The sequence below is a fragment of the Nyctereutes procyonoides genome, unplaced genomic scaffold (genome assembly GCF_905146905.1).
Source record: "Nyctereutes procyonoides isolate TBG_1078 unplaced genomic scaffold, NYPRO_anot_genome, whole genome shotgun sequence".
Taxonomy (NCBI): domain Eukaryota; kingdom Metazoa; phylum Chordata; class Mammalia; order Carnivora; family Canidae; genus Nyctereutes; species Nyctereutes procyonoides.
The window spans coordinates 51,556,908-51,569,582 of record NW_026575146.1 but is presented as its reverse complement, the minus strand read 5'-3'; the positions used below and the strand labels follow the sequence as shown (position 1 = coordinate 51,569,582).

General features: G+C 37.2%; 1 protein-coding gene across 1 annotated transcript in view; it reads left to right on the top strand.

The window, feature by feature from the left end:
* Nucleotides 1-12,675, top strand: part of TMC1 (transmembrane channel like 1) — a 117,454-nt gene that overhangs the window by 77,013 nt on the left and 27,766 nt on the right. Inside the window, exons 10-14 of the mRNA XM_055310166.1 lie at nucleotides 1,497-1,641; nucleotides 2,259-2,453; nucleotides 4,987-5,166; nucleotides 5,292-5,453; nucleotides 12,041-12,169. Coding sequence (XP_055166141.1) covers nucleotides 1,497-1,641; nucleotides 2,259-2,453; nucleotides 4,987-5,166; nucleotides 5,292-5,453; nucleotides 12,041-12,169 — 811 coding nt within the window. The remainder of the gene's footprint in view (nucleotides 1-1,496; nucleotides 1,642-2,258; nucleotides 2,454-4,986; nucleotides 5,167-5,291; nucleotides 5,454-12,040; nucleotides 12,170-12,675) is intronic.

The window sequence follows — 12,675 nt, the reverse complement described above, 5'->3', positions numbered from 1 at the left end:
TTCAAAACTTAAATCTGTCAAGCATCCATTTTTGCTTGAAATCATGCCCTTTGCTCAGTGACAGCGCAGAAATGGATGGTGGTGTATCAATCAAATAACCAATTTTCTCCCCCAGTTCAACCATTAGAAATCTTTGATTTTAACCCCTTCTAACCCACAAAAAGGCATTTTATGTGATTCAGCATATCTCATGAAGTCCTAACATGGGCACCAGAGTGAAATCAGACAGCCTAAACCCTTGGCCTACTCTGTGGTTAACTGCTGGGTAACTTCCAGTAAATCACTTCATAATGTTAATCCTTAGCTTCCCCATCTGTAAAAAAGAGAATAATATTAACCACCTTGACCTTTTGCTCAGTTGTTGAGAAGGGGCAAATATAGTGATATACATAAACACCATTTCAAAGGGTAAAGGGATAGACTGATGTAAGGGAGAGTTATTTTGGGTTATTTTTCATAACCCATTAACCAATTTAAAATATATAAACGTCTGTAAGGAGTAGAGCTAATAGCAGGAGACTTAGGCCACCTCAGAGATGCCTGCCAACCTATAATGTCAGTTTTATGTCATTGTGCTTCTTTCTTTTTTGGTTCCATATCACTATAATATTCAAAAAATCAAAATCTTATGGGATCATTTTACAATATGTGTCATATGAAATTTTAATTTTGCTATTTATAGTGATAAGGAGAAAAGAAAGAAAGTGTTGTTAGTGGAATATGGATCTCTAACCACTGAAATAAACTGTTAAGTACTCCAAGCAAAAAGAAAGTGTACATATATATACACATATGTATATATATGTATATATATATTCTGATCAGTGATTTATATATATTAAAATATATTAGAATATATGTAACCAGTTGGCATGAAGGTTGTATAAAAATTTTGATTTTTGTTCAAGAATTGTAGAGTATGGAAAATTTTCATGCATTCATTCTGTTCTTTGGGAAGAGATTCTTGGGGAGAATTGGATCTATGCAAGAGTTTCCTGCCCTGCCCTGGGTCAGTTCATTCCTAGTTGCATGGGGAGTCTAGAAATAAGCTAAAGCTGCCTAGAACAGTTTAAGAGTATACACATGTTTTTTTTTCTCCCCCCTGAGGAGGGACCTATAGGTTTCATCAGATTTCTAAAGACAGCCTTATCCCACAAAAGGTTAAGAATCAAGTATATGATGCGAAGGAAACAGTTTAGGAAAACCCATTCAAAATATGTATTTTTATAGGACCTGTTTAATTGTTAAACTCATCAATGCTTCACAGTTTTTTAATCTTGAAAGGCCTGGAAAATGAGGAGCTTAAAAAATTAACACAAAACCAAAATTTAGAGGTAAACTTTTGCTTTCAGGTCCTAAGAATAAACTGTTTGAAAATACATGCTTTCAGGATATTGCTTCTCCAATCTACCTATAATTGCAATATTTTGCCACTTCCTTTCCTTTTCTTTTTGTGTGTGTGGGGAGGGCCTGGCTTAAACTCCATGTTTTTACAGAATGACCAAAAATATCGGTGACGATGGGGGTGGTGATGACAACACGTTCAACTTCAGCTGGAAGGTATTCACCAGCTGGGACTATCTGATTGGCAATCCAGAAACAGCAGACAACAAATTCAATTCCATCACCATGAACTTTAAGGTAAAAATATCAACTTCAGGAGCTGTGCCTTTGGGTTTCTAAGAGTGAAATGGGAGCCATTCCATATGGTTCAGCTAGTGAAATATCCTGACAATTAAAGGAAAGATGAACTCATCATTTCTGCCTACCGGGATCCGGGCAGGGTTCTGATTGAGATTGGAAAATATCTGATGACCCATGACAGCACCATTTCTTCTCTAAATTTGGTAATAAAAATAATGCCATTGGCTTGAAACAGGAGACCATTAGTAATCAGATTCAGATAGTCTAAATAATAGAACAATGCTTACTAATTATTTACAGGAATAAGCTAGCTCAATATTTAAAATGACTCTTAAGTATTATTTTGTAGCTTCAAAAAAAAAAAAAAAAAAGCTGTACCAGAAGAGAATTTAGAAAGAAGATTGTCCTAGTATTAGATCAATCAGAGGTTGTGAGAATACTCCTTCTTTCTCTCACTTGTTCTCACTAGCTGGTGACATCCTCCTGGCTTGTGGAGTTCCAGATATAGTGTACATTTTCATTCCTTATTCGATGTTTGCAAAAATATATTCTGAGTGGATGATACTTTTTTGTAGCTCAGATACATTTTTTTTTTCTGTTTTGCTCGAGTACAGGAAGCTATCATAGAGGAAAGAGCAGCCCAAGTAGAAGAGAACGTGCACTTGATCAGATTCCTGAGGTTTCTTGCTAACTTCTTCGTGTTTCTAACACTTGGCGGGAGTGGATACCTCATCTTTTGGGCTGTGAAGCGATCCCAGGAATTTGCACAGCAAGACCCTGACACCCTTGGGTGGTGGGAAAAGAATGAAGTTCGTCTCTGCATGCTTTTTATGTGCTTAGAACCTGACTTTTGAAATTGCGTGGGTTATGCTTCTATGGCACAACATGAAATAAGGCTGTTCTTTAACTACCTTCCCTATGCTGTCCTGTCGCACATTTTCCACTCTACTCTAGCCTTATTTCCAGATCTGTCTATTATCTGTTTTTCATTTTGTGGAACTCTAACTTTATGGAAAGTTAGAGTTGGAAGAGGTATTAGAACACATATATTCCAACCAGCATGTTTTACAGCTGTCGTTAATGAGCATTAGGAGAGAGGCTGATGTGTTCAGGTCACAGAATCATGGAGAAGAGTGAGTTGAAACCTCGGGATCTTGATTTCAAGGCCAACACTCCTTCCCTGACTCTATGTTTCTTTCTCTTTAGACTCTGCATCTATCACTGAAAGATCCAGTTGATGCCTGAATTCTTTGAAGCAGCAATGATAGAGTCCTTGGCTTCTATGTTTATCTCACTGGAAACATTCAGATTGCCTCCTCCACTTTCAGCAACTCTGGGACTCTCTCTGCTTCTCCTTAGCAGCCTCGCTGCACATTTTCCACCTTCTTCTCCCCTTGCCTTATTTCCTCTCCCTCCAAGGGATATTCAAATGAAGAAGGCCTGCTCTTTGCCCAGAATTAAATCTGATTGTGATTTGTCTTCAGGATATGTGCCCATTTAGCAGGTCAGAGGAACGAGGTCAGATATTTAGAATGAGGAAATTTAGATATTTATAATAAGGAAATCATTATGTGTTGTTGCTAGGGCCTGTTCCCTTTCATAAAATGTTCTGGCATACATGTAGCATCATTTTCAACTAGGCATTTTCAAAGTATGTATAGATTTAGGCTGTGGGAAGTGTAGATTTCCCACACTGAAACTTCTGCAGAGCCTTGTAGACCAAAAAGATTAAGAAAATCCTTATAAGCATAGAATTTTCTAGAAGTATATTGGGCAAACTATAATATAACCTCTTTACAACAAAAGGCTCAAAATGGAAATGTTCTAGGTATTTCAGAAGTGGTAATATGGAGATGAGAGACCATACATTTAAGAGATTATAACAGCACAGTCATTTTATGGAAACCTATATAAAGTCATTAGGTAGAGTGATTTCCTTTATTTAAAACAGAGGAGAACCTCAAAGCATTTATCAAGTTTGTTTTCAAAGTTTCTTCTTATAGTTGTGATAGTTGCTATTATAGACAAAATTATCCTGCCACTTTGGTCCGTGGTTCATAGCGATCATATTTTTGTATGAGTGAGCCATAGTAAAGGGTAGGTAGTTGAGCTTCATTAGGTAGAAGGATCATTTTATGTAAGAGTCTGTTTAATACCCATTTTAGGAGACTCTGAGTCCTAAAGGCCAACAAAGGTAATAATGGGGATTCATGAATAACTTTATACCTTTGATGAAACAGAATTTAAATTTACCTTATAAAAGATTGCACAGGATCTGCCAAGTTTTTACATTAGGCTGAAATTGTATCATGCTGATTTTATGTTATGCCGGCTGATTTTCAGGCCATCTTGGTCATGTTCATATAATGTTCTTAGTAAAAATGGGACAGACCATATTGACAATTATTTTCTCAATACATTCCAGTAGTTGTAATCATTCAAAACATGGAATCAAGAAATGACAATAGGAATGGCTTAGTGGTACAGTTTGAACCAGATATTTAGGAAAGGCCCTTGCCAAGGCTACCCAAAATCTTTTTTAAGGAGGCTTTTTCACCATCACACAAATAGTACATGCGCTGGATTCTTTTCCCTGATTTAATTTAGCTTAATATTATAGATATAAAGATGTCAGACAGGAGATAAAGACGCATATTTGCTACTTTTTGTATTTTTTCTCTCCGCTCTCCCTCAACACATTGACATTATAAAACAGTTCTTCATTCCTAGAACTTTCCTACCTTGGCTTTGATAACATCATCCTTTGTCTACTTTTGTTTCTCTGAATGTCCTGTTTTCTTTGATAAACGATTGTTTTGTTTTTTGTTTCTTGTCCCCCCCCCTTAATTGGGTGTATTCCCCAGAATTAGGCCTGAGCCCATCTCGGGGCACTCATTTATTCCAACTGATTGAACCAGCCCATATGCTAGTAATTGTCAAATTAGTGTTTCCAGTTTGGACCTCATTCTTCAAGCAGATAATTTTCCCTTTCCTTTGGAAATCTTGTTGCAAAGTGTATCACCATGTCGGAATCAGTTCCTATGTAGAATAGTATGTGTTCTCTGAATAGAGAGTGATAGAAATTACCTCTCTTATATACTAGAAAATAAATTGTTATTACTGACACATACAGAAGTTCATACACAAGCACACCTTGGGAATGGGAGTTGAATATTTTCTTTTGTTGTTTTATTAAAATCAAATTTTAGAAGTATGTGAGATACTCTTCTTTAGTCTTACAAAAGATCAAGGAAACCTAGCTGCAATCTTGCAAAGTTCTGGAAGAAAGCAATTATTTTTCAGATACCATTAACTTAGTTAATACCTTGTATCTCCTTGTAGATGAACATGGTCATGTCCCTCCTGGGGATGTTCTGTCCAACACTTTTTGATTTATTTGCTGAATTGGAAGACTACCATCCCCTCATCGCTCTGAAATGGTTACTGGGACGCATTTTTGCTCTGCTTTTGGGCAACTTATATGTATTTATTCTTGCCTTGATGGATGAGATTAACAACAAGGTAAGTATTATATCTGGATTGTTCTTGGCATCCATGTGCTGTTACATTCCCAGTCTCCAGGTTGCTAGAAACGCCTGTGAAATCTGTGATGTCTCCATCTTTGTTTCCATCACTTTGCATTCTAGATTGAAGAGGAAAAACTGGTAAAGGCCAATATTACCCTCTGGGAAGCCAACATGATCAAGGCCTATAATGCATCACTTACTGGAAATACCACTGGACCACCTTTTTTTGTGCATCCTGCAGATGTGCCTCGAGGACCCTGCTGGGAAACCATGGTGGGACAGGTAATATCACAGACAGAAGTGTACGGCAATTAATGGATTCAAAAAGAGTAGAATCAATGATTTCTTCCATACATGTGGCCTATTTTTTATTGCTTAATAAAAAAAACAAAACTCTAAGATTTATTGAAGATTTACCAGGTGCTGGTTGTGAATTTCATATATATTATCTCACGTGGTCCTCATTCCATCTATTGAGGTAACTACTACTTTTATACCTTTTTTACAGTTGTGTTTAAAGAGAGGATATTTTTAAATGGTGTGAGGAGAGCTTTATCTTCTATTTGTGTTATAATAAAGCACCTAGATTTAGATACAGGCTCCAGTGAATATTTAAATGGAACTCCACCTATTATTACCAGTTTTCATTAAAAAAAAATAGGTTCTCAAAAAAAATAGGTTCTCTTGGGAGCACACACTAATACTAATTTCAACAATGTCAATTTTTGTCAAATAACTGTCCCTTAAGTGTTAAAGGAAATACTATTTTAGGTTAGTTGTTTTCATGATGATTATGTAAATGGCCCCAGTCCAAGACTACTGGTGTTTTACCAGAGAAAAGAGGTAATGTTTCGTATGGCTTTCTGCCCAACAAGGGGAACCAAATTAAGCAAAAACAATAGCAATAAGCTATTTCATGTCTCCTATCTCCAACCATATACAAATTTTACTTTAGAAAACCTTTAATTTTATCTCATTAGAACTGACATTGCTAACGTGCATTTCATAAACTGATTTTGGACTTTGGTTCATTGATGATGAATAGATAGTTTTAAATATGTCATCATGCATCTGCCTGCCTATTGGGCAATATAGTTCAGTTTCAGCAGAAATGTGGTACTGTGGAATTATTTGAATAATTTTTTGCTGTGTACTTATTACTTATTTTTTGTAATCTAAAAGGAAAAATTGAAAGTATTAGTTTTGTAAAATGGATGTAACTTAAACAATTGTAGATATCATTAGATGCCCTCATGCTCGATTAGATGCTCACCAGACTTAAGCCAATCAATTGTGATTTTAATTGTGGAAAAAGAATAAGAAAAATGTATGTGATGCTAGATACACATCATTGAAGACTGTGTCCAAAATGTGTGGTATGATTAAGGATTTTATTTCACTTTATTTTTAAGCTATCAGGGGTCAGATAAGCTCCTGTATTTCCAGTTACATATTATTAAACACTCAATTTTCAGACATGCACATTCCATACATGTTCATAGAACATACTATATATGAAATAATAAATGAAATATGATATGATATGATATGATATGATATGATGAATGATATGATATGAAGGCTGCCTTTACTTAGGAGAGAGGTGTGCTGATCCAAGGTGTGAGTAGATGGGGTAATGGCCCTTCAAAGATGTCCATGTCCTAATCCTTGGAATCTCTCTGACTATGTTACCTTACATGGTAAAATGGTCTTTGCTGATGTGATTAAGTGAAGGGTTTTGGACAAGGAAAATTATCCTCAATTATGTGGATGGACATAATGAAATCACAAGTAGGGACAAAACAGTCAAAGTCAGAAAAACTAGCTGAGACAGTGGAACCAGTTTGGAGAGATATGCTTTTTAGATGGATAAGAAGGGGCTGTGAGCCCAGGAGTGCAGGCAACCTCCATAAGCTCGAAAAGGTGGGGACACAGATTCCTCCCTGATGCCTACACCTTAATTTTAGATTTCTGACCTCCAAAAGTCTAAGAAAATAAATTTATGTTGTCTTAAGCCATGAAGTTTGTGGTAGTTTTTTTGGTTTTCAGGATTTTTTTAGATTTTATTTATTTTAGACAGAGAGAGCATGAGTATGAGCAGAGGAAGGAGCAGAAGGGAGAGGGAGAAGTAGACTCCCGCTGATCAGGGAGCCTAATGCAGGACTCCATCCCAGGACCCTGAGATCATGACCTGAGCAGAAGGCAGATGCTTAACTGACTGAACCACCCAGATGCCCTGTGGTAATTTGTTATAACAGCAACAGGAAATGAATACACCAGAGTACATAGTGTTCTTCTGGGTTTCAAGCATCCCTGAAGTGATGTCTGGTCATGGTGCTTTCTACAACTTATCACATCTAGGCTACTCCTTGAGTCTTCAGCTTAACTTGAAAGAAATGAAAAACTAGGGAAAAAAAGTTTTTTTCAAAAATTCAAAAAAGTTTGAGATGTTCTCTTCTATATATCCTAGAATGCAGACTGGCAGGTGGGCTAAGAAATCTTCAGCAATCTTGATAGAGAAGACTATAAAGAGTAAAATTGAGGCTGCTACTTCTGAGGAAAAGGAAGTGATTTATTAGATAAGAATGCCAATGCAATCCAGGAGGATAGTTATGTCTTGTCTCCAATTACGCAGAAGCTTCTGTGTTGGTCTGGCATATACAGATTTAAAATAAAAGGAAGGTCACTTATTTGATTCTTCTTGGGATTTTGCTGTTTGTCTTGTCCTTTAAAGAAAATCCCATCTTCAGTGCTTTTACTTGCTTCATCATCTTTCTTCACTGCCCCCCACCCCTGTCTGTTTCATCTCCCTTTCCCTGAAGGAGCATTCAATACTTGTGGGAAAGTCTGCAGGAGCTGGCCCAGAGGTGTGGTTTTGAACAGAATGTTGATGAGGGAGTTGTAGAGTCCATGGGGACGAAGTATCCTGAGTACTGGAAAGTCTGGTCTTTAAGAAATCAATATCTATATCCATCACCTAGAAACATTTCATCTAACCATTTAAAAAAAAAAACTGACTCCAAGGGTACATGCGTGGCTCAGTCAGTTAAGCATTCAACTCTTGATTTCAGCTCAGGTCATGACCTCAGGGTCGCCAGATCAAGCTCCGAGTCTTTCTCTGTGCTCAGGCAGAGTCTGCTTGAGATTCTCTCTCTCACCCTCTGCCCGTCCCCCAACTCATATATGCTATCTCTTTCAAATAAATAAAACCTTAAAAAAAAAAGTGACTCTAGGAGAAACAGTAAAGGCATTTGCTTTGCATGTAATGTTGGAGAAATTACACTCATTCATTGTTCCCTAAGAATATTCCAGAAGTTTCCTTTACTCCTCCATGGATGCCCTCTGCTTTGTGTCTTCAAGGATGATTCAAACCTCTCCGTCTGAATATAAGATAATTTGGCAGTTCCTTTATCCCTCTATAGAACCTCAAGATGTAGCCCCTTAGTCCCATCTCCGATGGCATTTGAGAGGTAGGCAGGGAAGCCACCCTTGGGAGATTGCTATATAAACCTATATACTGAGGTGTGTATTATGGGGAAGGAGAAAGCAGCCAACAACTGAACAGAACAACAATGGCTAACATTTATTGGATGCCTATAAAGTGCCCGGTGCTGTTTCCTTGAATTTTTAAATTACTCTTTGAGATAAGTTATATTACTATCTTTGTTTTTCTGGATGAGGGGGCTGTGACCTAAAAAGCTAAAATAATTTGCTCAGCTTTTAAAGGAAGTCGGTGGCAGGAGCCCAAATTTAACCCACATAGTCTGATTAGAGTTTGCATCCTGGTCTATAGTGCTGAATTGTTTTTAGAAACATAATGAGCATTAGCACATACTCTCCAAATTCCTGCCATGGAACATCTAGAGTCTGGTGGTCCTTTGTGATGCCCCTTGACTGTCATGTTCTTCTTTCCTGCTAATGACTCTTAGGTTTACTGATCAAAGTTGCCAAGACACTTTAACTAACTGCCATGAATAGGAAGCTCTGAGGTGTGGGGTGTGGTGCTCAACAGGAGACCTGTGTGGAGACTATGCTTTCATCCTGACTAGCCTGCTAGGGATTTGTATTGGTGCCCCTGAGGTGGCCTGGGCCACTTTTTGGGGGATTCTCTTTCCTATAAATCATTGTATTCTTTCTATGATTTTGTGAATAAATCTTATGTTTTGGTATAATGCTTGAATCCTTTTCTGGCATTTTATATGACAGAACACTGCTTGAAAAAAAAAAGGATTTCAACCAGTGGGATGAAGAAGTTTAGGAAGATGTGGAGGACTTTAAAATGGCTCTGAAATTTTCTCTTACCTGTAAAAGTCCTCATGACATGGTGATGGAAGCCAAAAAATATCCCTCATCGCCTACCTCTAATTGATACTAGTTATTAGAATCTGAACTCAAATTGCCTGGGGAATGAAAAAAAACAAGAATAGGAAGAGAAAAATTATAGCCAGAAATAACTGCAGGAGTTTGCTCTCATTCAATCATTTATTCCATATTTACCGAGTGCAAGCCGAGAGCCAGGTGGCATGCTGGATACTAGAGGTACAGGGGGCCCAAAGGTGGACTGGTTCCCTCACGTTTGTGAAACCTTCAATTTTTTGAAGAGAGGAGGGGAACAAAGCCATTAATTAATTATGCAAAATTTGCAAATTTATAATGATAACAAAGTACTACAAGAATGATATGGATGGAATCTGAGAATTTTTTAGGGAAGCTCACCCTTGTCAGTGAGGTGAGGAAGACTTTCCTAAGTCAGTGGTGTGTATTCATTGGCATAAACTGAGTCAAGAGGTGAAGTTACAATGATTCAGTGGAGTGAAGTCCCATGCAAAGGCCCTATGACCAGAAGTATGGAAGATGAGGATCTGAATGAAATCCAATGGGCCTGGAGTGAGAAAGAGGGATGAACAATACTAGAGGAATAGGGGGAGCTAGACAGGAGTCCGATTGTATAGAAGCTTTCAGATTATGCAGGAACGTTACACTCTCTTGGCCCACCTTTTACTCCATCTGTTCTGTAGCAAGCCACTGCAAGCAGCTGTTACCTGACAGCATCTCAGCTGAGCTGTATGCATACTCCCCATCAGACCTTCAAAGTTTCTCTGTTGTCATCAAGTAGGGGTGTTAATACACTTGGGGACATCCTTGACTAATGGGAATGGTTCCTGATGGGTCGATATGTCCCTCTTCTCTCACCAGCATGGACAATTCTGAGGCTTATTCTATACAGCTTCTCGATTTCCAGGTGGGTCCCAGAAGAAGACTCACTTGCTCCTGCACTGACAGATTTTAATAAGCTCTTGGGCAAAAGCTTTCCTTCCTTCTGTTTCATTCTTCCCAACCTCCTCTCCCTTTCTTTGACACCACTTCCCAAAATATACTGCCAGCTTATAAGCCCTTGTCACAGGCATTACTATTGGCAAAAATTAATATTAAGTTTTAAAATTTGTATTTTTAAGGTTTTAATATAATATTTTTTGTTTGGGTTATATTTATGTTTTAGTTACCTACTATTTATGACAGATTATAATAGTAACAGTTATCTTTTAAGAATAAGGTATGTTAAAGTTAAAATAAATATGAGATAAATTATATTTCATACGGTACTTGGACAGATCAAGAATCATGGAGGTGTACTAAAAAAGAAAAAAAGAACCATGGAGGTGGTAGACAATGATCTGGTGTTTAGGAAGTGTTGCTCTTAAGTATGAGGCTGGAAATCAACCTAATGACTGCTAGTCAAATGGCCCTTTGCCCCATTAGAAAATTTTTTTAATTTATTTTAGTTATTTTGGAGGGGGGATTATATAGGTAGCTCAAAATAGAGACCAAAAGACTTCAGAAATTATAGAAGAACACTAGTATTTCTGGCAAAAAAAATTTATTATTAGATATTCAGTGTCTGTAATCTTAGGACATAAATTATTGAGAAGGAAAAGAAAAGGAAAAGCAGAGGATCATAATGAACATTTATAATTGTGTGTCTATTCCTATATTTATAACTTATTGTCATAGGGGTTCCACAAGGAAATAGTGAACTGTCCCTCTAATCCACAGAACATACCCTTTTGCACATAAATTTAAGTCCACACCACTGAGGTAACCAGTTTATAGTTTTCCAGAACTTTCTATGCATATATGTATACATATATGCCTATATATATATATATATAATATATATATGAGTTTTTTGTCAATAAATGAGTTCATACACATATCCTATTTTGTAAATTTTAAAAAATCCATTTCTCATCAGAGCATAGCATTTTAGGACTTTTTAAAGTTTACTGAGGTATGATTCACATACCACACATTCCACCCATTTAAAATATATAACTCAAGGGTTTCTAGTGTATGTTCCTATTTTTCAACATTTTAATTGACTGTATATTTCCTTCTGAAAATTTCATATTTGTGCCATTTACCACTTTCTTTCCTTATTGGATTGCCCATCTATTGTCAGACTGATTACAAACATCTTTAGTGTATTAGGAAAACTAATCCTGTGTCACGTATGCCGTTTCTCAAAGTTCATCTTTTTAACTTTATAAATATTGCTTTTTGCCAGATTAAAGCTTTAAACTTACGTGTGGTCAATATATTCCTGGTTTTGTTTCTCGTGTCATGCCTATAAAAGCTTCTCGGTAAGGAGACTTTTGATACAGTGGTTTTGGAAGTAGAGATAATTACTTTTAGACTAATAAAATAAGAGTGAAACATTCTTCACTTGCTAGATGTGCCTAACTATGTTTTTTAACTATTACTTGCTGTTTCTAAGCTAATACTATGCAGAGGCATAACAAACCTGGTCTCAATGCTATGGTCATTTGAAGGGAGAAATGCTCACTTTAATCTGGATAATATCTTGACAGGAATTTGTGCGACTGACTGTTTCTGATGTTCTGACCACTTATGTCACGATCCTCATTGGGGATTTTCTCCGGGCATGTTTTGTGAGGTTTTGCAATTATTGCTGGTGCTGGGATTTGGAATATGGATATGTAAGTATAATACTCATTTTTCTCTTGTCAGATTATCCCTTTGTGGTTTATCATTTGTACACCCTATGCCAGAAGAAAAAATTAGGAGGTGGGAGCACCTGTTAAATGTTAATAAATGAAGACCAGGTGTCAGACTTGAGCATCACAGTTTATGATTTTCTAGTAAAGTGAATTAAAGCAGTGGACCTCAACTTGTCCACGAATATGGTGAACTCTGTCAAGCTGGGACCCATAGCCAGCCCCCTCCACATGAAGCTTGCTGACACTTCTAGAAGCTGGGCAAGATGGGTAGTATCAACTGCACACTCTATGAATTCCTTTGAATTCTACTAAACAGACTCCCAGACAGTTAACTGTGCAGTGCATTGGGCAATAAATGGATCCAGTAAATAGGGTGCTTGTTTCATAGAGCTCACAGGCTGAGAAGAGCTCAATGGAGAGACAATCAGGGAGCTGTGGAAGTTTTGAGGAAGGCCCAGGGTGCTGAAAGGTGGACCTGAACTTGA